Source organism: Dermacentor andersoni, chromosome 4, assembly GCF_023375885.2.
Source record: "Dermacentor andersoni chromosome 4, qqDerAnde1_hic_scaffold, whole genome shotgun sequence".
Classification (NCBI taxonomy): domain Eukaryota; kingdom Metazoa; phylum Arthropoda; class Arachnida; order Ixodida; family Ixodidae; genus Dermacentor; species Dermacentor andersoni.
Window position 1 is genome coordinate 6,788,658 of NC_092817.1, and position 27,809 is coordinate 6,816,466.

A 27,809-nucleotide genomic window follows, 5' to 3' on the forward strand; every position below is an offset into this window, starting at 1 on the left:
TCCCTAAAGCTGTTCACTGCTGATCTGCATCCCTTGCTTTGAACATAGGTTTGGTTTTTAACCATGTAATGCCTGTGGAGTCAATCCTTTGGATGTTAATGTAGTGTTCAATGTACTGTGAAGTTTCATGACTTGATAGACTCAAAATTTTTAAACAACTTATTGTGCGCGAACAAATGGGGATGAAGAAAAGGAGCAACACAAGGTCGAGCGCTTTCTCACAACTTCCCTGTCCCTGTTTGTCCGCGCACAAAAAGTTTTTTAAACATGAATCTGTTCCACTAGGGTGACTCACAGTTACGTTTCAAAATTTGCAAAAGTTTGTTCTTGATGCATGAGCCAGGAGACATCTTCAAAAACCAAGAAAAGCAAGATGATTAATGACATTGACGCTTTATTGTACCAACAAGGGAAGAAAAGGCCCAGCAAAGTTTAACACAGAGCCAGTTGTGTGTGCATATGATTTATATGCACCATGCCACAATGCTGGCGCAATTGGTGCTCAAGTGACGGCAAAGATCAGTCATAGAAAAGGAACTGCCGAAATAGCACAGTAAATAGCTAGCACTTCGACATAATAGTGGAACAAATCTTCTGGTTTAATGTTAGTCCTATCAACTGCATGGCTTCAGTTTACACTGCAGTGCAAGGCACACACCTCAGTAAGCCTTCAGTAGATGCATATCCACCACCAATGCACAGCTGTACTGCGATATGCCAAAAAAGATAGTGCAATGCAGGTTTATTCAAACGGCCTGTTTGCGACGAGGGAAGTTTGATTTTCCAGACTTTTTTTTTTCATTCGTTTTTGTGAGCCAAGTTGATTGTCTCCTCTGGTGCACACACTATTGGCTGCGAGATCAAGCGGAGACTGGCTGAACCACAATAGTGTGAGTGGCGTGGCGGATCGTCTGCTAGCTGCTACTTGTTTACATGTGTGTGTACAGCGCACATATCCCTTAATGCCAGTCTATTGAGTGGATGTAACGCACTTTTTGCGCAAACGGGGACAAAGAAGAGGAGCAAGACAAGGACAAGCGCTTGTCCTTGTGTTGCTCCTATTCTTTGTCCATGTTTATTCGCGCACAAAAAGTTTTTAAAACATGAGTCTGTTCCAACTAGGCCGACTTGCAGTGATGTAACGCAGTCGTAAATGGTGGTATGCATTTTTTGATGACGTAGAGACTCGTTTGGCTTTGCACTGCAATAAAATCATTGACTGCATGTGATTTGAAAGATGAAACAGCAGCTCTATTAAATTCTTGACTAACACACATCTGGAAGGAACAATCGCGCCACTTGGCATCACGGATACTCAAATGTGAGCAGACATCCAAACATTACATCATTCTGGGACACCACTGCTATGCTCACTCCATTCATTGCCACACACTCCTATTACATATAAGAGTACACTCGCTTGCTATGCCAAGCCAAACAGAAGCACTTTAGCTTGGAACAATGGCATTTGGGGATTTAAGTCTGCGCTTCAGGTGGGCCTTGAGGATACGGGCAAATGGTTCCCGACCAAGGAGATGGTAGGCAAGGCCACCCAGCATGTCAATGGTTGGGTGCAGACTGGTATGGCCAGCACAAAACAGGGCGATGCTGAACTCGAGACCCATGCCATAGTCGCACTCGTCATTGGCAATGTGGACCCAAGTGACAAGCTCCTGTAGTTTGTCCCTGTGGGCTCCTCCCTCAGTGTCATCCGAGAACTTGGCCAACAATTTCTTCATTTCAGCTGTAAAGTGAAGAGAAAAAAGAAACATGGCACAACTTCAGTCTGGTCAGCCATTCTCAGGCAGTGAGCCAAGCAATACGAAATGTTGAAAAGCAAGATTCTCTGCAATGCGTAACGGCAGATAAACTAGCATCTTGGCTTGTGTGGAAGTTGGCACAGTGCCCTACAGCTGGCCATCTGCTTTTTGCACTTTCTCATACAGTGTACTTGTGTTAGTTGCTGTGATTAGTTTTACTTGACATAATTCAGTATGAATGGACCTTCTCCTATTGTAATTTCATGAGGTCTGTACTAAATATCTCACATTATTGACAATGATTCAAGAACTTTACATCCTAGTTGTTTGTGGCTGTCCCTTCTGCTCCATGTGAAGAGCATTTTTCATTGACAGTATTATCCTACATAATTTTCAATGACCCAACTAGGATCACCTTGTCACTTACAGATTTGTTACCTTGACTTCAACATTAATACTTTTGTTTGTGATGACGTCAAATGTTCAAAGCAGCAACATTGTGCATGGTACAGTATAACCGTGTTGATATGTCCCCGTTTGTTCAATTTTCTTAGCTTTCGCACTCTGCAGCACCAGCTATTTTTACTTTCCATAAGGTAATGTGTATTCCTTCCAAAATTGAGGTCATGAAGGGGCCAATGTGGCATCATCTGTGGGCTGCGCCTACATTAACTGCCGCATATCGCCTTTGAAAACATTCGCCTCACAAAAATCGGCGGTGCAGCACAGAAAGACCCCTGCCCTGTTGGGATTGCAGCTGGTTGCTGACCTAAAAACAGCTTATCAAATTGAGAGGAGGTGGGATGGGCAGGACGAGAGCAGTTGGGCTACGGGCCCGAGCTCTACACCCAGCTGCCCGGTCAGAACGCCGCCGCCGTCTGCTTGTGCCACCAAGCCGCCTGGTTTACCTCTCCAAGCCAGAGCTGGCGCGCTCCGGTCACCCGGTCAACCAACTTACACCATGACCTTTGGCGAGACCGGCGCAACTCCTTTCGTCAGCTTGTTGCCACGTCGAGACTGCTATGTGTCCCTGCCGTCGTGGCAAGCCCGGACTTGCGCACTAGTTAACTTCATACTAGCCCCAAGTGTTTTTCTTACTGCCGTGATGTCTATTTGAGTGTTTCTTTTATGTTTTCTATTTTCTTCTATTTATTTCAAGCCTTCTTTAGTTCCATTAAAGGTTTGTGTGTGTGTTCGAAACCAACGGCGTTTCACGGCCATGACTATGTCAAATGGGTTGACCTTTTATTTGCTACTCACTTCGCATGCCCAATAAGTGCGCTTTCATTTGCCTTCATTACAGGGGCCCTGCAACACACCAGGAAAAGCATGTTGGGCGGCACTGATAGCATTGCCTCGACGGAGTGATTTTATGTACCTTGTACACAGGACGTGACGTCAAGAACTAACGCTATCATCATTGGTTAAAAATGTAATGTGCAATCTATGTTCGCGAGATACTGCCAGTACTGCAAGAAATGCTAATGCATTACATTTTACAACCATTTTAAGGATCGCACAGTCACGGCCAAGGTGTTGCAACTATGGGAATGATGCATCGCATGTCATGCGCATAAGCGCACGAACGGCCTCCTTGCGAAGCTGTTGTAACTGTAAAAATGACGCAATGGCCACTGATATATGACCACGCGCCGTCCTATCGCAGAAGCCATGGTGACACTGTCAACAGACTGAGCAGGCTCGGCAACCGTGGCCCACAATTTTGCTAATGTCCTGCTGCTATTGGTGCCACCACATGACATCATGGGAGAGTGAATGTGGCATCTAGAGCCGTGAAAATTTGAGTGGGGGATAACTCTAATTTTGCTTGTATCTTGAATTTTCTCTGACCAATAACTTGGGCTGGTGTGGGTCAATTTTCATACCTTTTGCTCTGCGTGCTATGACATCGTGAGAATAGATCTAAAGTGAATATGGTCACGTGAAAAACATGTTGCAGGGTCCCTTTAAAGCGCAACTCCGGCACTTTTTTAACCATATTACGATATTGTCATTTTAATATGGCATCGACAGTCGTGTCGCCAGTAGGCTGGTTCAATTTGCTTGGAAACTTGTCAATAATGTGAAATAGCCAATAAACGAGGTACTGAAATGGGTAGCTGCTTCGTGTGACATCTACGATGAGTCGATGACGTCACATGCTACACTACCGTAATGTATATATGCAGTACACGTGCTGCTAATGCGAAAAAAGTGAAGCTGACTATTCCCAGCTCTTTAGAACCAGACAGTGGTGGTTTCAGCGACAATATGAGCATTGAAGGATCACCGTTTGCTTTTGACCCACCTCCGCGTGAGGCAGCTGACGTGTCACAAACAACACAGTGTGCTGCAGCAAGACGAAGACAAGCACCGGTTATCATGTCTGTCAAAACAATGGTTGTCAGCCGTTGTCTAAAAAAAGGAACCAGCTTCGTTATTTCTGGGCAAAGTGGTGGCGTAGCCTTGAACGTCAAGAACACAGGGTGGCCAGTAAAGGGCATATGTCAGGAACACGCAACCAATTCTCAAAATTCATTTTCAGGAAAACCAAATGACTTGCAATCATATCGTTTGGCACAGATAATCAGAGTAGAAAAGAGAACAGACATTCAAAATTCTATTAAGGTCAGTGGACACGGAAAATTCACTGGAGTTGCCCTTTAGGGGACTGACAACTGCCCAGAACATGTCATAAGCTACTGGTGGAAATGAAAAGACCATGATTTATAGCGACAGGATCAAGCATGCTGTTTGAGATTTAAGACAGAATTATAATTTTATAATGGCACAGAAAGTCGTGAAAAACAGCACACGACATGAACTGGCAATGAAACTTGGTACTTGAGATGTATGCAATCAGCGAACAAGGGTAGTAGCCTGGGCAAGTTGGTCATAGTAGGTCATGGTGTTTTGCACTCTTTCTCCTTTGTACAACTTTTTTCCTAAAGACATTCGTGCACTGCACGAAACACAGCTACGCGATCAGATTACAGGGCATAAGTTCACTGTTAAGTGCACCACAATTATTTTTTAAGTTCGCAGTCTTTATATTACATAGATGTTTGCACTTTATTCCATGCATATTATAAGTTAAAAAGAGGTTAACGCAAACAACCGGCACTAAGCGGAACGGCAGAGCTGTGGTGTCCCTCATTTGCATGGTGACGCATGCGAGTGAGTACCCCAAGTTCTGTGGTGTCCCTGCGAGATACAAAATGTCATTGGCTAATCGTGCCATAAATGGACGCCAGCGTTACACAAATAGCACTACTGGCATACCTATTCCACTGCTTTCCACCAATGCAGACATGCAATCGCTATCACACTCGGCTATCACTGTTTCCAGCATACGACTTCATGATCATGATCGTAACTACAGATTAAAAAATTCTGATAAAGGATGTTCCACGGTGTTTTCTGTGTACCATTGCAGTGTTGAACACTGACAGGTACACTGTCCATTGTGCACACAAAAATTGGTTTTCGGTCCCCTTAACAAATAGGGGATGTGATGGCAATACAACTCTTTTGTTCATACCTTAGCTTGTCCTGTGTTTTCTGTATACAGTCGAACTCACTTATAACAATATTCAAGTGCTACGAAAATTCCATTGTTATAACCGGGTTGCAGGAAAAAAATCAAAATAGGGAGATGGCAGAGCTGGTGTGAGAAAACTATAATGGCAGGGAGGCGAGTGCATCTCCCCACCACCTTCCTCCATCAAGTTTTTGATTATGTTCACTCGTTTAACTGCTTCCTGGGCGCTCCAATCGCACGAAACAAGCTGCGGCTGTCGGTGTTAAGGCATGGCACTACTGTAACAACTGCAAGGAGGGGTCACAGGCTGCGAGTGATATGCGAGCTCCGACAAGACATCGCTTTGGTGGCCCCAAAAGACGCTTTTTAAAAAATGCGGGAAGGTTGTCACAGGAGCATCTCAGCTTGAGAAATCTAGAAGAAATGCTGAGGTGAGATCACCACAAGCATCTCACTGCATATTTCTCACTGGCTTGCAGGATAAAACCCCATGTCCGTCAGCCTTGCATGCTTTACTCAAAGCTTGCCGACATCCTTCTCCAAGGCATCTAGGTGTTCCACGGAAGGTTCCTCACGAAAACAAAGCCCCGGAGGGAAGGATTGAATCATCTGCAAGGCCTCCTGTGAGGACAATGTTGAGGCAGCGTGCCCTACCCCGTCATCGCTGCTGTCATCGCAGTCACTATCTGTTGCAAGCATGTTTGCACCGATCACCTCATCGGTTAGAAGCACTTAGTTTCTAAATCTATAGCCATGCGCTTTCTTTTCATCACCAATGCCGTGCATTGCCAATAATAAGCGGGCGGATCAGCCATTTTCCGTTTCAGAGGTGAGTCAAACGAGGCTGAGAAACCACGTGGCCAGGAATGATTTCGACGCAACGAACAAAGACAAATGCAAACAATTAAAGCTGTTTGCAGAACTGCACTGAATGCGGATCCAGTGAGCAAAATCTGGGAGCAGCGCAATTGGCATGGTCCATTCGTGTTTCGGAGGGTGGCGCGGCATAGAGTTATGGGTGCAGCCCATTCGTGTTCGGAGGGGTGGAAAGGCGACGGGACAGAGGTGCACAGAGAATGGAAAATTAACGCACGGCGGCTGTTGGAGCCGCAGGCCATCATGTAGCAGCTTGAATTTCTCGTGTTCTATTTTCTTTTCAAGGATTTTGCATGTCACTACCTTTCGGCACAGACACCTAGCACTCAGACTTCATCATTACAACCGATAATGTGGCATTGGGGCATTGTAGTAAGCGGGCTATTTCACCATGGAAAACATACAAAAGTTGACAGTGCAGCAGCTTTTCATTGTTATAACTGATACTATATTGTTACAACCGGTATTGTTATAAGTGGGCTCGATTGTATCTTTATATAGCAAGAAATGTTTACTAGTTGACCTGATCTCTGAAGCAAAGCTTTCAATAAATAACCATATTCAAGTAATATTTCACTATTCACACATCCCTACTAAAAACAACATTGGGATGGATATCAGTATCCGGAAAATGCAGATGTGTTTTCTGGTTCATACATGGGAACAAGAGGGTAATGTAAAAGTTGCCGCTCATTAGTTGAAAGTGTGCAAGCGAATGCAACCCCATTACACTAGAGTTGCAATGTTCCCAAAGAGACGGCAGTGACAATTATACTTTGGCGACCAACAGTAGAAGTAGTATGTTCAAAAGTCAGAAACAAGCTGCCTGTGGCATTTTCGTTAAGGCATCACCTCTGGTGAAAAGCAATATATTGAACAAATGGTTCAGTAACAGCCATATTGCCTTGCCCGCAAGCTCACTAAGGAGCCTACAGTACGAAATTACTTTTCCTTTTTATAATTTTTCTATCTCCCCCATCCCCCTTATGAGAAAGAAAATAAGAAGGTGAAGCTAGCTCTTGCAATCTACCTCAACAGTTCCTCATAGGTGTACATATACTTTGTAATGTTAACACGATAGTGCCAGAAGGGAATTGAATAAAATATCCAATACTTCTCAAATAATGACCAGCGTTAATACCAAGCAATGTTCACATCCTAGTATTTACAACATTACCAAATTTCTGTCATTACTTTGCACATAATGCATGGTTAATTTTTATAAAAGCACATACTGAGCTTCACAAGTAAGTGAAAATGGCGGCAGGGTCAACAGTGAAAAGCTTCAGCCCGGGGCAGTGCTCTCGAGCCACCAATTTTGTAGCCGTCGAATTGGGCCCCTTTCAGCCATTAGTTCAGTTTGTCATTTTCAGGTAGAGGTTCTTGACCCGTCACGGGTTGGCGTCAAAGCTGTGTTGACATCTGCATAGGCGGGTGATGAATGGGGTGGGTTGCCTCTGGTAAACGTCTAAGAAATTCTCTTCGCCATATTGAGTTCTAACAGGAGCTTCAGTAATGAGTGACGACAGTGCCGCAGCTACGATCGCCTTGGGCACACAATTCACGATGCGATGCAGCTGTTCCGCTCATTGCACTGACTCCTAATCTTCTAGTTCACTGCACTGGTGGCACCAACCACTTCAGCCAGTTGGTTTGCTCACTCTCAAGCAGTGCTCACAGCGGTACCTCAAGGGGCGCCCAGGCGCTCTTCAGGCAGAAAGTGCTACAAGCAGTGTACGTCCGCTGCATGAACCACTGCCTCTATCTAGTCATCGTGGATATCTGCAATGTGATAAAACCGGTGAGGGATTTTTTCTCTCTTTTAGTATGCCTCTATGTTTTCTTGAGTGGATCTGCAATTCACTCTCTGTGCATAGATGTACAGAAAAGGTCTTTGCCAGTGATAGAACTGCGGCATCTCAGCAATACATGATGGGCCTGACAGATAGCGGCTTGCACAGCAGCAATGAAAAGCTTTCTTGCTATCCTTGTACGTCTCGCCGAAGTCATCGCTACAAACAGCAGGCAGGTAACGCATTGCTTGAGCAAATGAACTTCTCGTTTCTCTTTCATTTAAGCCTATTTACCAAGGTACTCAGCCGCCTTAAGGTTCTTTCAGACCTATTGCGACGTAGAGACTGCAATATTAGTTAGGCATGCCTCATGGCACGCACAGTCATTGACAAGTTCTCCGAAATTAGAAATTCGCAGAGCATATTTGACACTGTCTGGGCGCAAACCTGCAGTATTTCTGAGGAGAATGGAGCGTCCCAAAGAGAAAAGCAGAGAATGACACGCCTTCCGCTGCATTTAGAATGGTACGTATTGAGCGAAGGATGGCCCATTGAAGAAGAGTCTCTAGATTCAAAGCAAACACAAGAAGAATCTCCACATTCAAAGGAAACATTCAGAGTCAAAGTTTTTCTACAAGTTTTGGACCACCTGATTGCGGAGCTGACTAGGTGGTTCACGGAGAATGATGATGTACTCTGCGGAATTGGCACCCTCCACCCACGGAGTGAGAATTTTATGGACATCCCCTTACTCAAGCCTTTTGCCAAGCACTGTGCATGCGACATTGAAAGCATTGAAGTTGAGTGCAAGCTGATAACACAACTTCAGTGCATTGAAGCCGAAAAGAAGTGCAATATAGAGACACTGCTGCAATTGGTGACTGTCTTGGGAGAATATAAACTAGCCTTGCACGAGCTGCACAAGCTAGGTGTTATTGCCGTGACGACATCGGCATCGTCATCATCTTGCGAATGCACATTTTCGTGCCTTCGAAGATTGAAGACTTATCTTCACAGTAAGATGACAAAGAACCGTCTGAGCGACCTAGCTGTGCTTGCGGTCAAGCGATCTCTTGCATATAAGACAGATCTCCAGCATGTAGTCCACATGTTTGATACTGCACGCAGTAATCAACATATACGTCTGCACTAGTATGTCAGCATAATGATCCACCATCCCATCTTTGCGGCACTTCGTGGGAAAATTGTGCGGCACAGGCATAGGACCAATACCCATACCGGTATCAGAACACCCACTTCACCATCGAATAAATCCCGGCTGTGTTTTGTCTCATACTGTCACAGTACAGGCATTGGCAGCTGTTGTTGTGACAAAACTTTCCTCTGTCTCTGTCATCGCTTTGAAAGAGGCTCCATATAGGGTGCTGTCCGAGGCCACGTTGGTGGCCTAGCTTGTGTAGTGAATAGTCGGAGAGCTGTTATTGCATTTGTGAAGCCCGCTGTATTGTATGACCAAATGTGACACTGAGACTGAGTGAAATGACTATCGTGTGCTCTTATTTTTGCAGTTCTCCCCTCTCTTCTATTTGTTTTTGTTATTCTTTTTTCCATTTCCAGGTTGTCTACCAAGTTGACATTTGCTAATTCCCTACGTTTTCCAGGTTTTCCCTGAGTGCCTTTGCAAATTTCCCTGAGCGACGCAGAACAGTGTTTTATGTCAAGACGGGTAACTATGTCGCCCAATGCTGTCACTCTCTAGCAAGCATCTGAAAAAATTAAAAAAAACTACTTAATCCAGTCTGAATATAAGGAGCTATGTTTATTTTATTCAAAAAGAGAATAGAAGGGAGGGGTTAGTAAAGTGCACAGCAAATAAAATGTCTTTAAAAAAAATTGCAAATCAAGTTGGACATTCTCAAATACGAATAAAAAGGAGACGCATACAGAAGCGAGTATTTTCAAATATGAGCTGTTTCTATCAACTGATAGCAAGCTCAGTGGTATGAGGCCCAAACTTCGTCATAATTGAGATTCTCTCGCAACAGCTCGTAAGTCAACCTCAACTGTCCTGACATACTCTCAGCCCACGTACGACGCCTCAGTGTTGTGCTTCACTGCTATAAAGACTTTATTTTTATTTGTACGAGGGACACCTGCATCTCGGCGTCAGCCAGAACATTGTTTTTTGAGATCAAGCTCCTTCAAAGCGGCTGCAGCACGCTTCCTTTCTGTTCTTGTCCTTCTTCCGCCACTCGTTCACGCCACAGACAATTCGAAGCATCTTCTTGGTGCCTAGGGGCCGCGAAAACGTCCGAAAAATCCGCCAGTTGGAAAAAAATGAATGCATGTCTTTTACTGCCTTTAAGGGCTCAAACCGCCACAGGCACATTCGAAAAAGGTCTGAACACCTGTCGGTACACGTATAGGCATATTGGTGCTCGTACTGTAACAGGAGATACCGGGTGCAGGCAAGTATAATTAAGGAATACATACTGTGTCCCGTGGCAATTGCCCCTTCCCACGCTTGTTATGCTTAACCGCAATACTTTTGCGTATGCTTCACCAAGTAACATTTCTGTACAGAGGCAAAGCTGACTTTCGGGAACCGGCGTTATGCAATGCACAGTGCTTTCCAAGCTTCGAAGCCAATTGCGAGGACCACAAAGGCGGAGTCAATGCCGTTACCGACAGCGGAGAATTATTTCAATGAAAAACACGGCGCCCAACGGAAAGAAGCTTAATAGCGAACATCTAAGCAGTTAGGCCTAGCATTGCCGCAGTGGTGGCTATGGCTTCCAGCAGATTTGCGTGCGAGAGCGCCGGTTCGAGGTGGCAAGGTAGTCAAAACAGCAGTGGTGGTGGCTTTGATTAATGCCGTTTCGGACCTAGGGTCACGACAAAAAGTCTGGAAAATCGGATGGCAAAGGGTTCTTGTGTGCGAAATTTCAGACTTTCTGATACAGTGATTCTATCGGGTACAGCGCGAAACCATCCGAATCATCGGGCATCCAGAAAGTCAGTCGTTGACTGTACACTGGCAACTCCTCCAGTCGACGAAAGGCCGTCAAAGACTATTCGTTACGATTGATGTCTGTTACTCGAGCCAGCATTACAACAACTTTTGTTCCCTTTCAACAAATTTACAGCTAATTTTCCCTGATAGAAGCACAAATTCCTTGAGTTTTTCCAGCCTACTCAAAATCCCTGAGAATTCCCGGTTTTCCCGGTTGGTAGACACTATCATTTCGAGCATTTAGAATCACCAGCCAGCGCCACAAGTGCTCTATTTTTTTTTTGTAATTTAGCACATCTTTAACAAAGTTGGAATTGATATGCACATTGCTTATAGGTGCTGGTTCTCTATCCTGTTGTAAAATATACTTTTGAAGTTATGTTGCGATCTAGTTAACTGATCTTATTTTGTTGCTGCTGGGTACCTGTCTTCTTTTTATTTAATACTGTTTTTTATGTATGTGCTGTACCATGCATTATATAAATTTTCGTTTCCTTAGCAGAAGCACTGCTGTGTACATATGCTAAATTTTGATTTATATCTTACTGCGATGCTGGAATAGCTTACTCACACTGATGTGTTTAGAAGGCTTTCAGCCCAGTTAAAAATAGTCAAAACAACGCACAAGTTCGCTGCCTCCCTGCACCCCCTCCCCCCCCCCCCCCCTCGAAGGAACTCACTTGTTGCAGATGCCCCCCTCCCCCCCCTGTCAAAAAATCCTGGCGCCGCCCCTGATTCTGAATGTAAATGTGTACCGTATTTACTCGAATAATGATCGCACTCACGTAATAATTACACTCCTAAATTTTGCCGTCAAAATTCGATTTTATATTTACCGTGTAATGATCGCACCCCGAACTTGCCGCAGCGTTATGTCGTGTGCCAAGTCTAGCTAATAATGATCGCGCTTACCATCTGTCGAATGCTATGCAAACGACTCTTCAAGACAAACCAAGCGGTCTGCATGCACCAAACATTCTTAAGCAGATGCCCCATTTCATTCCTTTCATCACTTTCCGCACTTCCATGACAAAAAAAAGCTACAACCAAACTTGCCTTTATTATGTGTAGGCTTTATAATGGTTGTGGTTAACAACAAAAAAGGCGCCTTTCAATTCTTCTCGTCTGCACTCGTGGGCACGCAACAAATCGCGAGCGGCAACAGCAGCAGCCACGTTTACACTGATACGTTAGAAGTGTACCCTATTCATATGCCGACGCTTGTAACACAGCTAAGATACTCGCCCACCCTTAGCAGAAACGTGCCATATTCGAATAGTAGTGAAGACAAATGCCGCAGTTTCCGCAGCATGCTCGCCATGTGTTCCTATGTCACTGGCAGCTAAGCACACCCATCTGTTTCTGTCCCCTCAAAGTGGACATGGCTGCGTTATTACCGCAAACTTCATTACTGATGCGGAAGGAACTGTTTCAATGCACGTAGTGTACTCACGAGAAGAAAAAAAATCCCGTATGGCGCATTCGGCTTGCTCCGTCGACCGCCATTTATGTTTTGGTGGGCCTCTTCGATTTTCGGAGCTCTGGCAGCCAGATGGCAGCCAGCTAGTTCCGGTTCTGATAGGAAGTCACATGGGCTGGGATCCCAAGACAACCCGAACCTGCCCAAAGTTTACAAAATCGAACGCCGGGACAGCTGGCCAAATGTAAACATGCTACCAGCATGGCAGCGCCCGGCGAGGCCGGCGCACGCTCGGCGTAGTCGGCCCATTTATGCGTTGCCAGCTTGAAAATATATAGCTGCATTCAGGGATACGATCACTTTCGCGCAACTCGGCGCAGGACGCGCATTGAGCAGACCTCATCTTGCGCAGCGCAACAGATGGCCTCCGACGCGGCAGATGACAAGACGCGAAATCGCGCTAAGTGATTGTATACTCGAAAGCGATAGCTCGAGGATCCCTGCTCGCAGCGATTACGTCGCCCACCGGCGACAATGAGTTGGCGTTGTGTCATCACAAGACATGGAAAAGCAGGTTATCGGGTAGGTCTCCCCCCCCATATGCATCACATTTCGTACCGACCTGCTTGGGCTTCGATTTCAGAGTTTGTTGTGGCTGATCGTGTTTCTCAATTTGACCCTAAGGAGCTGGGGACGTGGCTGGCGCATGAAAATGCACACCGCCTGTGACCAGCGAAACGTTTCACACATTGGTCGCGATCATGAGAGCAATAAGCCAATGTACGTGTGTCTAATGTACCGAGTGCAATCAGTGTATTCTTAGATCAACAGCCTGCAGTCGAACACATACCGGTTTCGAGCTGCCACCTAAGCATACGACGAAGAAACGGAGCGAACACGGGCTAGCTGCAAAGCCTTCGCTAAATGCACAAAAAGGAGATATATACATACGCGAGATATGTGAAAAGCAACGTCACCAGCGAAAAACGAATCCAAAATGTACCGCAATGTATGAATGAGCGTCTAGAACTTACGTGGAACACGATGCAGATAACATGCACGCATGAGAGCGCAGCGCGCTGATCACCGCCGCGAAGAAGCCTTCAGGAGACACACATACACACACAAAAGCTTCATACGGTTCACCACTGCTCGTATCACACCCCTTCGCAATGCGGAACAGAGCATTAGCACCTAAAAAGATAATGCTAGAAGTAAGGAAACCCGAAGATGACCGTAGACAGTTGGCTGAGCGAGGTAAATTTAAGTCCTCAAGCGCCCGCGTTGCAATCCGTGAAGTCCCCGCAAAGATGGCTGCAAGCGCCCATCGCCTCTTTTAGTCGTCTGCTAGCCAGCAAACTTCCAGAAAGCAGCCAGACCACAATCATCCTGGCAGGTCCTGGCAGCCCGCGGGTACCCAGGACCGTCCAGCGCGAGCAAAACGAACGCCTGGCGCAAGTGAGTAGCGCGGTGGGCGGAGCAACCCGAGAAAAATGAAGACGCTCTGGCTGGCTCTGGCAGCCCGCGGGTAGCCAGAAGTGTAAAATCGAAGAAGCCCGGTGTCCTACACTGTTGCAGCGGAAGCCGCCTGTTTGTTGACCTGTTGTCATCCCACAGCAAATGCGAAATGAAAAAAAAAAAATTTTTTTCTTCTTGCAGGAAATTTAACCTGCGTATTGATCACACCCCTGAATTTGCGTCAATTTTTTTTTTTACAAGAAACTGCGATCATGACGCGAGTAAATACGGTAAATAGCTTTTACTGTATAGCACTGAGTAAAGTTTTTCTTTTTACAGCAAAAGCTGTATACAACTAATCTTATGTTGTTTTTTTGGCATCCATCAACAGAAAAAATCATGTGGGCCAATCCTGGGGATAGTGCAGAAAGGGTCCAAGCTCAGTGGCATACACCCCTGTGGGCTCGGGAACCTGTAACAGGCCCTTGAACTTTTCTATAGTCGGATACAACTTTAGAAAAAAGGGAAGGCCCCGCCCAGATGACCGAAGCGCGACGTCCGATTGCCTCCGCGACTAAAATAATTTCTCTAAAAAAATCGTGCTTCTGAAACGCGCAATTCTCGGTATAAATAAAGACTCTTGTATTTTGATGACTGGTTTAGTAGAGCGCTCATGTGCTACAGCACATGCCGGATCACGACAGAAAAATAACCCCGTGCCTTCCACAACGCTGCCCGTCGTCTGCTCTTTAGCTTATTGCAAGTGACGAAAGTAGAAAGAGCAGCTCTGCATGGCTTTTGCGCTTGTTTACATGTACACGGCACATATACTACTCCTGTTCCGAGCTTCAAATGAATCAGTTGATATTGAATAAGTATATATAAAACAATGCATTTATCACAACCATTACAAACTCAAGATGCTCGGTGTCAGTGAAAGCACAGTGTTCAGGTGAAGAGGGAGGTCAAAGCTTCACATATTTCACGTGGCAAACTGTCGACGCCCTCGCGAAAGCGCCCACGAAATGCGGAGAAAAGAAGACGCAGCACGAAGTATTACATGTTGTGCACGCCGAGGTCGTGTGCACGATTTCTTTAACCACAACAAGATACCGACGGTCGTGATCACTTACGAGTTCTCGAAGCGTATATGGTGTTATGTTTGTGCCCTGGGATTTGCCTGACGGAAGGCCAGTGCTATGATATGTCGACCATGGAGGCAGCATTCATCCCCGCATGGTGCCTGCTTCGGGCACACGACTACGTGCACGGGCCAGGTTTCCTCGCGGCTGCGTGGCGTCCACGACTGAAGCGGCCACCGGATCACGGACTGCTATTCGGCTCCTCCTCGTGCCGGCAGCAATGCAATTCTGTCCCCCCCCCCCCACTCCTTTGACCGGCGGCGCCCACACCACGAACGACTCCCACTGTGTTTGGGACGGTTTAAAAAGGAGGGCTGTGTTTCGACCCCGTGCCTTGCAGTTGCAATGTTCCCTTTGTCCTATGCGGGCTATAAAACTTCCCCGGCGCACTATTCTGACTGACCGCCAGATCGGTCCGATGCCGCAGCGCGGTTCGACGAAGTGCCAGCCATGGAGAGCGGCGTTAGGACCACGGAGGCTGCCCGGACCCTCTCTCTCTCGACCTTGTTTCGTCCTTAGAGGTTGTCTGGAGAATCTGGGGACTGAGGGGTGTTATTTAAGCAGATTGCAGCTGCTCTGTTGGTCTCTCTCCTGATAACGACCACAACATGTAAACATTGTATAAAGAATTCTTCGTGGAGAAAGCTCTCCTCATCTCTGACTATGCATGAAGTGGGGTCCAGACTTCCTACCGGCCACACATACCTCGGCACACGCAAAAATGGATCTCCCATCACTGAAGCGGTGAAATGTGCGTCGCCTGCTTGTCGAGATCTGATTCAAGTATGAGAAGAGGAGCCGCAATTCGCTGCTTATCGACCGGGATGACATCGCTGAATGGTGGAATCGCTACCTTCTTGACGTGGAGCGCTACAGGCTTTGTGCTTTGCGTGCAGTTGTGCTGCACCTATTGTTTTTTTCCAGCCCGTTGAGATGAATAATGCCAATGTCAGAAGGCTCAAAATACTCTATTGGGCAGCCACCTACAAGCATGACGGGCCCTGCGATGAAATAACAGTCGTCGGGGCACGCTTGAAAGGCACCTTTAGCATCTGCACTTCAAAGCGCAGCCATGTTGTAGCCATTGTAGGTGAAACAGCAGTAGTCAATGCAAAACTGACCACCACTTTTAGCAGTTTGCATGCAAAAGCACATTCATGTGGTCGCATTCATGTTGGTTACCTGCCCAGGGAAGTAATGCAAATAAGAGAACAATTATCAAACATCATTAGCTTAGTGAGGCTCAAAATACTCATTCAGGTAACTATTAATAGCAGTAGTAGAGGGCACGCTTGAAAGGCACCATTAGCAGTGTGCACGTCAAAGCGCAATCAAGCTGTCGCCACTGTTGGTGAAACGGCAGCAATCAACGCGAAAATGACAGCCACTGTTGGCAGCTTGCATGAAAACATACATTCATGTGGTGGCATTGTTTATTTTGGTTACCTGACCCAGGCAAGTAATGCGAATAAGAGAACAATTATGAAACATCATTAGCTTAGTTAGGTCCAAAATACTCATTCGAGTAACTATTAATAGCAGTAGTCGAGGGCACGCTTGAAAGGCACTATTAGCAGTGTGCACGTCAAAGTGCACTCAAGCTGTCGCCACTGTTGGTGAAACGGCAGCAATCAACGTGAAAATGGCAGCCACTGTTGGCAGCTTGCATGCAAACATACATTCATGTGGTGGCATTGTTTATTTTGGTTACCTGACCCAGGCAAGTAATGCGAATAAGAGAACAATTATCAAACATCATTAGCTTAGTTAGGTCTAAAATACTCATTCGAGTAACTATTAATAGCAGTAGTCGAGGGCACGCTTGAAAGGCACCATTAGCAGTCTCCACGTCAAAGCGCACTCAAGCTGTCGCCACTGTTGGCGAAACGGCAGCAATCAACGTGAAAATGACAGCCACTGTTGGCAGCTTGCATGCAAACAAACATTCATGTGGTGGCATTGTTTATTTTGGTTACCTGACCCAGGCAAGTAATGCGAATGAGAGAACAATTATCAAACATCATTAGCTTAGTTAGGCCCAAAATACTCATTCGGGTAACTATTAATAGCAGTAGTCGAGGGCACGCTTGAAAGGCACCGTTTGCAGTCTGCACATCAAATCACAGTCATACTGCAGCCATTGTTGTATTTGTTTATCTGACCGGGCAAGTAACACCAATGTAAGCACAATTATTCACCCTGAATAGCTCTGCTAGCATTGTTTGTACTAAAAAATGCTGAGTGAAGTTGAATGTGTTTTATTAAGGCAATTATTTAATTCACAAGCCATCGGCATAGTGATGGACGGCCAGGTTCAGACAATGACATTTGTGAAGTGATAAATGGTGAAAGTTGCAAAAGCTCTCAGTGCACTGCTTTGCTGGGCTCCATTCACTGAAAAATGTCTTTGCAACGACGAAAGCGTCAGACAGGAAATGACTCCCCACTGCACTATGTTATTCGTGTTGAGAACTTTTACCATCATATGTGATGGGCAGCGAAACCGTCTGTTTACTAAGACTGAATGCATGAAAAATGCAACAGCATAGAAAGGTGTTGCTTTGCAATATGCAGCCTTTCATGTGCACTTCTGGCGAGCTGCCACATGTACTGTTGCATAAACATGAACAGAAGTAAGAGGCAAAGTTGCTGTGCAACCACATGATGCTTTTAAGAAAATGTATCTCTAAACCTTTCTGTTTTCATAGGCGATCAAAATTTGTTTTGAGCAAGTTGGTTAATCACATTGCAGCAACAACACAAGAAGCAAGGACAGAAAACACAGCGAGTAGGCAGATTGAGAAGACGAGGTAGACCAGTGAGAAAGGTTTTAATGAGATGGAAGAGGCCAGCCCTGCAGTGTACAGGAGTTAGTGCTTTGAATGAGATGCGTTAATGAAAATGTGTAAAGACTTTGTTGAAAGAAAACTAGCCAAAACAAATGCTAATATAAAATAAAAGGACAGAAATAAGAGTAAGCGCAAACATGCACGGAAGCAGGCACACAAACGCGAAAACTAAGAAAAACACAAATGTAAAGAAATGTGGGAAATAAAAAAATTTGACAAACGCAAGAAAACATACACACATTTACAAACAGACCTGGGTAGAGGTATTATAGGAGCGGGTTCACAAGCTGATGTGCCTACCTGTCGTGTTTTTTTTTTTTTTAACCGTTCTCTTAACAATGTCTTGGGAATTTTTAATTGCAACATATCACGAGAATCGAAAAGCAGTGCGAAGCTATGTTGTGGGAAACCACATCGAGCGCTGGAAACACAACTTATGTGTGACTGTGCCACAGCATGCATTCTACAGCTTGCGCGTGCGGTGAGCACTGGTGGAAAGCATCAATCGACGGTGCTACACAACGCTTGAGCACCGCCTAGACGCTCGGCCATCTCACTGCTGAAAACGATCGCTCACGCCAAGTTGACGGCGACAAATCTTTGCGTTGGAGGCTTCTTTTCCAAATATTTTCTGTTGAGACGCTCGTAGGTTTGTTTCATGCGCGCACGCTTTTCTCATTTCTCCTGAGAATGGTTTTGCTCCATCACTTCACCCCGTCCTACGAGAAACGCCAGCGACACAGTACCCGAACACACCCGCCGCTGACAGTAGGCACCAGACTTTGGCAAACTTTTCTCCTCGTAACTTCACTCGGGAACGAAATAAAACAGACATGAAACAAACAGGCAGGATGTGTGTTTGCAGCGGTCGCCGTGGGATCCTGTTTTTAGGCAAAGCGTAGTGCAGCGTCAGCGATGCTCGCTGCAATGTTTCTTCGCCGGATCATGGCTTAGAATAAACGCATGCGGCACAAATGCCGCATCGTAAGCTCGCAGTAATATTTCCGGCATGATAGAGAATCACAAACAGTTTAGGAATTCACTGAGACGAGGCGTTGACGCGCACAGCTGACGCGACTTGGCCCAGTTCGATGGCCGGGCGGCCATCTTCTCCGATGGCGGGGTCACCGGCCGTCCGGCGCATGACGTCGGTCCAGAGTGCGCGCCCATTGGTGGATGTTCGCGTGCATCCGCCTCGGAGGAGTAAACGCCCCCTTTTTTCTAAAGTTGTATCCGACTATAGTCACACGTGGGACCCAAAGAGGTCCCCCGGCACACTTGTAAGAACGGATGTTTTTGAAAAAAAAAATTAAGAACAACATGGGTATGAGGAGTGCTGGAGGGAACAGCAACGAGAATGTCAACGGCGCCGGCGCAAAATGACCAACGATGAAGAACGTTCCCGCGATGCTGAACGAAAACGACAATCGCGAGCCCGGGCACCTCCGAACGAGCAACGGCGCCACAGGTACCAGATGGACCAAATGAACGACTTCGAAGGTGCGGATGCCAAGTTCCGACGAGACTTTCAGCATAAACATTTCGGATTTAGTTGCAGAATGTGCAACCCTCTGTGGTTCGAGAACGACCTGATGAGGATCGGAATTGTACGAGACGTTCCCGGCAACCACTCATGTTGGTCAACGTTCATCATTCGCATCGTGCTGCCAGAATGTCTTCGCGCTTCGTCACCGCGGCACACGGCGACAGTCGTTCAATCAATGAAAGCTGACCGCAGTCAAGGCTCTCAAATAGAAAGCAAAGTGCTTTCGCTGCCAGTCCATCTTCGCAGAGCGGAATGGTAGTCATTTTTTTCAAATTTTTCTCAAAACATAGTTTTTGGTCACTTTGCTTGTTTGCTATATCAATATCTTTGGGTCTAGGACAGCTAGAGCCTTTTTTTTTTTTTTTTTTGCAGCACAAAGCCAAATGTATTGAGAAAGCAACGGTGAGAGCAGGTATTTTTATTTTCAGCTCCAAATTTTTTTTATTTACATATACATTTGCTCTTATTATTCATACTGTGAACATGGAACTTCAATGGCCTGTAACATTACAAATAACTGTTCAATTTCGTATGTGTTTCTAGCATTGCTATCCTTATGCACTGTAGTATGCAACTATACGTTGTTTGCAACTTTCCCTTTAGCAGGTAAACTTTAATTGTTTCAGCAAACAATAGAAGCTAAGTATTATCTCGGCAACTGCTACGTATATGCAAAATATAATTTGATATTCAAAATAAACACAAAACACTGAATGAGCATGTGCAGATTTATCAGATTTGATGAAGAAATAACAAAGTTATCTCAACAACCCATGTGCCCCTTAACTCTTTACAGGGCGAACTTGTGCCCAGAAAAACAATAATAGCGGCAAACATAGTTGTCACTCATCAAAATCTGACTTACAGGTTAAGCACGCCAGATGTTTATACACGACTCATCGTACATTCCAGTGTAATCAGATGCTCACATATGTTCAAAATGCAACACCACCATTCGTGTCACATGCACAATCTAATTAGTTAAGCATCTCTTTGCAAGTAGCATAGGCCTCAGTGCCTAGCTAATCCAAAGGAAAGGCATACTTGAAAAGATTGTAACAAGCCCACACATAAAGAACTGTACTCTTCAGAGTACGAGTACTCTTCACGTCACCATTTCTAACTTCACTATTCTCCTCCCCCCCCAGTCCCCTCTCTGTGTATTATGTTTTGTCTTTTTCATCAACTGCCTGAGTATGCTTCAAAAGTTGTAGCTTAAGTTAGCTGGTCATTAACGAAAGCAGAAGCCAATTATTCTACAACAGAAAGAGTAGCTTGCCATCAATTGGACCTTACCTATACAGCAGGCCCTTCAAAATCTTAAGTGACCAACATGCCTTGTGTTGGCTGGCAAACTTGACAGACCCTTTAGGCCACTTCACGCAATGGAGCCTCAGACTGAAAGAATTCAGCATCACTGTGATTTGCAAGAACAAACAAAAACACTCCGACGCTAACTGCCTGGGCACGGGACAGGTTGTCCCGTACTCCTACTGACCTGCCACCGCAATGTAGGCACGTCTTGAACCAACAAATAACTTTGTAACAGTGGCTCGACAGTAAAAAATGGTCCCCGAAAAGTAGACAAGCAATGTACACGTGTGTCAATATGAAACACAAAGACACTGGGGAAGGGGCACCTGAAGTGGAAGAAACTCGACAAGACCACAGCAGCCCCATAGAGAAGTGGGACATAGCCACTTGAAGAGTAAAGGCCCATTCACACTTGCGAGTTGCAGAGTTTGTGCGACCGTACTGGTCGAAAAGCAACAGTCGCAAATGGTCACATTGGTCGAAAAGCGACGGTCGCAGGCCAGTTGCAAGCTGCTTGAATTTCCAGCCTGGCGATTGTGAGTCGCAAACTGCTAAACCAATCAGCAAGGCCCCGGAAGCAGCACACAATACTTTGTGCAGCTGGTTGTCATTGCCAGCAGCAAACACGAAACGACAATGTTCTCAAGAGTTCTCGTTTCAAATGAGACGGCGACCTGCAGGTCACTGAGGTCACACTTGCAAGTGTTAAACTCAGCGTTGCCGAGCTACTGCCTGGTCACAGGCAACTGATAGTCACATGCCCTTTACGACTTGCAAATGTGAATGGGCCTTAAGAGTGACGGAACACTTACTGTCTGACAGAGGCATCTTGCGGTAGCCAACACTAGTTTTGCTGTCATAAGGAACCACAAGACCAGCACCATGGAAAGCAGAACTTTGAGGCTTAGGCCGCTTCTTGGAAGCCTCTTGCAGCAAGTGGCCCTTTCCCTCAGCAAACTCTACTAGTGCCCCATTGAGCTTGCGCAGCTTTGTCTTTTCCTGCGAGTTGTCACATTTCTTCAGGGCCTTGGAAATCTCCTTGCTGGAAAAGAAAGTGTGCAATGGAGAACCGTACTGTGACAATAATGAAGTTGATAAATACTTCCATAAAAATTCTCTCACAAATTTTTTTGACAATGCAAAAAGACAAGACACGACAAATAAGGCCATGGTGGTTATCGATAGAATGTCTCTCAAATAGAATTAAATGCTTTTTTTGCCTCTGAAGCTGAGGAAATTGCAAAGTGCTTAAAGGAAATCTTCTGATTGCTTAGAAAGTACTGCTTTCCAGTTTTCTTCCAGGAAACAGGAGGCTTTTGCCATCTTTATAGCAGGTGGTTTCCATGGGTTATCGTCAGCTCGTTAAAGGAATAGTGAAAAAAAAAATATTAAAAAATGAGGGAAGCATCGAAATTCAACTGAGATGATGTTACTGTTCCGATACACAGTGTTTATTTCATTTATTTCTTTCGCGGATTTTTGGACGACTGTGAGCGTGCGGCTGCATGCCGGTTCATGCGGAGCTGCGTACCGTCTGCAATGACATCATGTGTGCCGGCTTGCAGCAGCAGCAACAGAAGTGGGCAGCCGGCGCTTGCCTGACGTCCGACTCAATGTTTCATGAGCTCACAACCAAGCAAGGTGCGGGTGAAAGCGACTGCACAAGTAGCACGCTTACATAAAAGTGCAACGCGAAGTTGCTTTGCAGTCAGTTTCTAACAATGGAGTAGTCCAAGTGTACAATTCGAATAATGAATTAAGCCGCTGTTGCAAACGCAGTTGCAGCTGGAAATAAAAGAAGGTGTTGCAGCTGTTTCAAAATTGTTCGTGCTGAAGTTTCTGAAGTTGTGCAGAAACAGGGCAGCGATTTGAACGTTGTGTCGACAATATTCACACGCCAATACAGGCAGTCGACCCTTGCACAATAGCGAGTGTATACATAGAATGGCCGTGGTATCCGTTCAGCGTCTGCACCGGTCCACTTTTCACTTGCACCAGCGCTGTGGTGCATCCCCTGCAGACACTACAGGAAGCTTGGGCACAAGCTCCGCTTTATGAGCAACTGCACTGTTGAGACATCGGTCTCTGCCGTACATGCTGGTGAAGAGACGCGAGTGATGGCTGGCATGCCGGTATCAGGCACAGACAACATCACAGAAATGTCGCAAGTTCATGGCACGGCCGCTAGAAGCCTATTTTGCAAAAAAAGCATAAAATCAATTATTTTCTGCTAGTTTCTGCCTGAAAATAAGGTTGTGTCAAACAATTTTATCACCCAAGCTTTCATTTGGGCTGAAAAATCTTGGTGGCAAAAGTTTTGTTCAGTATCCCTTTAAAGGGCCCTTCACCAGGTCTGGCCATATTCAGCTGACAAGCGCAGAGCATACAATACACGCTAACGATCGTGTTTGCAAAGAATTACATCGCTGCGCGCCGCGGAAAGGTCTGAAATTTCAATCCGAACTCCATTTTCCCTTTCCCTCGCGGCGACCACGCTCCAAGCCGGACGGTGACATACTCGTGTCCCTCCCCCTATGTACTCGTGTCGGCAGTGTGAAGTCGCTCGTGGCAACACGTGACTTCAAGAATTATTCAAGGCAACACCTGTTATTTGTGTGATCTGTTGCTTGAATTTATGAATTGAAGTTTAGAGAAATAATAAAACATACAAACAGAATGTCTGCATGTTTTTGCTTTTATTTCGCACCGAAGTGAGAGAGATGTACTTCAACTTCGTCTGCTTGTTCCCACAGTGGTGCATGCTCTGTGATCCGCTTGTTCTGCCTCAGTATTCGTGTACCACTGAATTATACCGCTAGTCATGTGTCCTTGTGCACAGCGTGCAAAATCGTGCGCTGCGCGAAACGAGACAATCACAACAGTTCGTGCGCAACGGTGTCAGCAGAAGTGCACGGCACCGAAAAAAAAGAAAGCGAGGAGAAAAAAAAAATGAAGGCGGGGTGTAATATCCTGTGTCAGCTTCCAGTTTCAGTTTCGAATTGTTTACGTCAGGGTGCCACTCAGTGCCAAGCGCTGTAAGTTACCTGCTGCGTTTCCCCTCGCTGGAATAAAGGATTTTTTGTCTGGTCCCCGACCTGAGCAGTCCGGCTCTTCTTTGCGGCGCTGCGCACCCCGGCCGTTTAGGCCTCCTGCCATAGGTCCTCTGTCCGGCTGCCCCGCCGAAGCCACTACAAACTGGCGACGAGGTAAACAGTTTACTCTACTTCCTACGTGCCCTTGCCGTTCTACTTCTGCTGCTCTCCTGCTTCCGGCATGCAAGACGCCGCATCTACGTCTCCTTCTCCATCAACCGCAACTCCCCCGCCTTTGCTCTCAGTGCCCAGCCTGGCGTTCGTACCCCCCATGCCGCCTTTCCTGGCACTACCAGGTACTCATGCGGTACCGTGGCTCACATGGAAACATTACTTTTCCACATTTCTCAAGGCAACCGAAGGTGAGGCACTACAAGACGAGAGGAAGAAGGCCATATTACTCAGCAACTTAGGCTTCGAGGGGCAGCGTCTCTACTACCACCTCACATCCCAAACGGACCTGACGTCTACTACGTTTAAAGACATTCTTCGCATCTTCGACCAGCATTACGAAGAAAGCACCAATCCCCTGGTGCACCGCATTATCTTCAGGGTGGGAAGCAACTACCCAGGGAAACCTTTCAGGACTTCGTCACCGCGCTACAAAGGCTAGCGCCTGCTTGTGCGTTCAGCACTTGGCACGACGAGTCCCTTCGCAACCAAATCCTGCAAGGTGTCACATCAGCAAGAATACGAGAAAGGTTACTCTACGAAGGATTGTCCCTCACACTCAAGAAAGCCCAGGAAATCGGACGAAGCGTACAGCAAGTTCACAAAGAACTTCGAGTCTTCAAAAGCTCCTCTGTTCAGCATGTCTCGACGCAACGCCAAGATGGCGTCGACAGCCATCTCCTTCCTCGCCCGGGCGTGCAAGATGGCGGTTCCCGCCACCCTTCTCCTTCGACCCAGCGGTTTCAAGATGGCGCTCGACGGCATGGCAAAAAGTCGCGACCTGAGGAGGCCGACTAACATGGAACATGGCGCCCGGCCCGAACTCCGCAAAGCCAGTCGAGACATTGCAGTCCATTGCCACCGATGTTGTTCACCTGAACACATCGCATCTGATCCAGGCTGTCCAGCCAAGCACGTTTCCTGCCGTGCGTGCAGAAAAGTGGGACGTTATGCTTCAGTTTGCCATTCGAGGAACCGAACGCATCGACAGTTCCCTGCTCGAACCCAGCTTGTTTCTGCTACATGCCAACAAGTGTCAGGAGCTCCAGCTGACCCAAGCGTTCAGCTTCCGTCTCTTCCGCACAACATTCCATCAGAGTTTGCCCGTCTGTTCTCAGGACAATTGGGACTTGTAAAGGGCTTCATCCACGATGTGCGTCTTCGAGCTTCAATGCAGCCAGTCTCACCTAAACTGCGTCCTCCGCCGCACTGCAAGTCTCTGCCGAACTGCAACGGCTGGAATCAGCTGATATCGAACGAGTCACTGTGTCCGAGTGGGTTTCTCCGCTTATCGTCGTTCGGAAGAAAGTCAATTCCATTCGACTTTGCATCGATCTTAGAGAACATAACAAGGCTATCATCATAGATGCCTTTCCACTACCGAGGGCTGACGAACTGTTGCATTGACTCGCTGGTGCTTCTATCTGCAGGAAGTTGGACTTGCAGTCCACTTATCGTCCGGTTTTACTGGCCGAGAAAAGCCACGAGCTTACTACTTTCATCACTCATGACGGTCTCTTTCGCTTCAAGTGTGTGTGTTGCAGATTGGCATCTGCACCTTCCGCTGTTCAGCAGATAATGTCATCTGTTCTAAAAGACTTTCCAGGTACCTTGTGCTGCCTAAGTGACGTTTTGATTTGGGGCTGCACACAAGCTGAGCATGATAAAATTCTGCAAACAGTGCTTTCCAGAATCTCAGCTACTGGCATGGAGTTAAATGCAAAGTGTGTATACAGTGTCCCAGAGCTCACTTTTCTTGGACATAGGTTCAGTGCAAACGGCATTTCGCCACTGGCAAACAAAGTGAAGTCAATTGTTGATGCACCGCAGCCAACTGATAAGAAGTCTCTGCATTCATTTCTTGGTCTCACGCGATACTACTCTAATCTGATCCCGCAGTACGCTGAATTGGTAGAACCGCTTAGGAAAGTGCTAAAGCAAGGACAACCGTTTGTCTGGGATCAGGATACTGAATACAGCTTCCAGGCTATTAAGGAAGTGGTTGCATGCGAATTCAGCTCTTACGCCAGAAATGATAAGACTTACGTTGTGGGGATGCGCGACCCTCGCGCCTCCCCTGATGTTTTTCCCGCATAGCGCGCCTCCTGTAGTGCGGCTTCGCCGCGTGGCCTGCGTGATGCCCGCGGCGGTCGATGTGGTTGGGGCGCTGTGCGAGAGATGGCGCTAGTGTTGCGCTGCTAACGCCGCCGACAGGCGAGGTTACTTGGGCGCCGAAAGGAAGGCGCTTGGTCTCTTTGGGTTCGGGAAGCGAGCGGGAGCGGACGTGCCGCCCGCGCGTGCGCCGACCATGTTTCTGCGAGACCGTCTCGCGTGGCCGCCTTCGAACGTGCCACCATTCGCGTGACTGTACACGCGAACGACCAGGCGTTGGGATCCAGCATGGGGCGAACATATTCGCTCGCAATGCGGTCGCGGTAAGTCGGACTTCTAGATTTGTCGCGCGCCCATCGGCATGTTTTGGGGGATAGCAACTCGGCTAGCAGGCATTGATCTATGAAAGGTGCAATAAATGCCCTTGTGATTGTTTGCACTACTGTGTTGTCGTTCCTTTGTCCCAAGAGTACGGAGGAGAACCCCGTATCTCCCCACATCTGGCGCCCAACGTGGGGCTCTTGGGGCATCGGACGATAGATTTAACAGTTTTGCTTCGTTCGAGACCTTTGAACCGAAGCGTAGGCCTAGCGTGGATTTTGATCGCTAGCGTCGGCGGCGTGCTTTCTTGAGCGAGGCGACGGTGGCTGTAGTGTGTTTGAACTTATCAACATGCTAAGCCTTTTCGCAAGTGTTTTTTTTTTTTTTTAATGACATTCGTCAGTACGAGAGCCACGTGGTCTGCATCCTGGGAGAGCGAGGCTGAGCGCCCGCGGAGCAGTGGCAAGCCTGAAGCGAGTGAGTACGGAAGCCTCGTGGGTGGTCCGAATTTCTTATGTAAATAGCTTCTTCTATCTCTTTGACTCGGATGAAGTCGCGGCTCTGGGAGCCGGGTGGCCGCGGGCCACGGGTGCCACGACGGGCTGACTGGTATTGCGGCCTGGCACCGGGCGCTCCGACACCGTCTGGGACGGTGGGCGCCGTCAACTCGGATGCTGTGTGCACTGAGTGGAGTAGGACCACCTCACAGAGCTGACGTCTCCTCGCGGCTGCCTGTTTTGCGCCCATTTTGGGTGTTGTTTTTGGATGCCGGTTGTTGTCAGGGTAGCGACGATTTAGGCCTAAGGCTTTACGAAGCTGCCTGTCGCACGTGGAGGGACACAACCTGGTGGACCGTGGCGTGGAGGTGTTGCAATTTGCTTCCCTCATTCTATTTAGCCTCGCACGAATTGAAATTACTCGTTCGGCTCAAGGAAGCGAGCTTCGTTCACGTGAACTTAGCATCTGAGTAGCTGCCCAATCTTTTGCTAGCCGAGTTGAACATCGTACCATGTGGGCAATGTGCGTGCAGAATTTCTCTCACTTGCACTACTTTAGTGTTTGTCGAGTGTGTTGAGTGCACGCAGCGTGATTCGAGTCGCCCCTGGCTTGCTGTCACCTGCACATCGTCTGCGCTGCTGCCCCGGACTACGATCGAGTCACCCCGGGCGATGGTGGTGCTGTGGCCAGTTCGGCGCAGCGACTTCGGCGGCCTCCTGCATTCAGCTCACAACCCTCGGCGGCGGACAAAGGAGCCAGCGGTCACCGACAGCTACGGCGGCTCTTGCCAGCAGGGCGCGTCGGCGCGAGCGACGCTTGCGCCGACGGTCGTTGCGCCGACGGTCGTGCGGTCGTTGGTCGCCGTGGTGGTTGGTCGTGGCTCACGGACGCTCCTGTGGACGAGGCTTCAGCGACTTCGTTCGTAGCTAAGTACTCTTTTAT

General features: G+C 47.1%; 1 protein-coding gene and 1 pseudogene across 1 annotated transcript in view; one reads left to right on the plus strand and one right to left on the minus strand.

Annotated features, from left to right (window-relative positions):
• Positions 1-377: 377 nt before the first annotated feature.
• Positions 378-27,809, minus strand: part of Hpf1 (Histone PARylation factor 1) — a 47,521-nt gene continuing 20,089 nt past the window's right edge. The window contains exons 6-7 of the mRNA XM_050182778.3: positions 21,486-21,715; positions 378-1,744 (exon numbers count right to left, since the gene is read on the minus strand). Of these exons, the coding sequence (XP_050038735.1) occupies positions 1,449-1,744; positions 21,486-21,715 (526 nt within the window). The 3' untranslated portion in view covers positions 378-1,448. The remainder of the gene's footprint in view (positions 1,745-21,485; positions 21,716-27,809) is intronic.
• LOC140217031 (zinc finger MYM-type protein 1-like) lies at positions 7,925-9,241 on the plus strand (annotated as a pseudogene).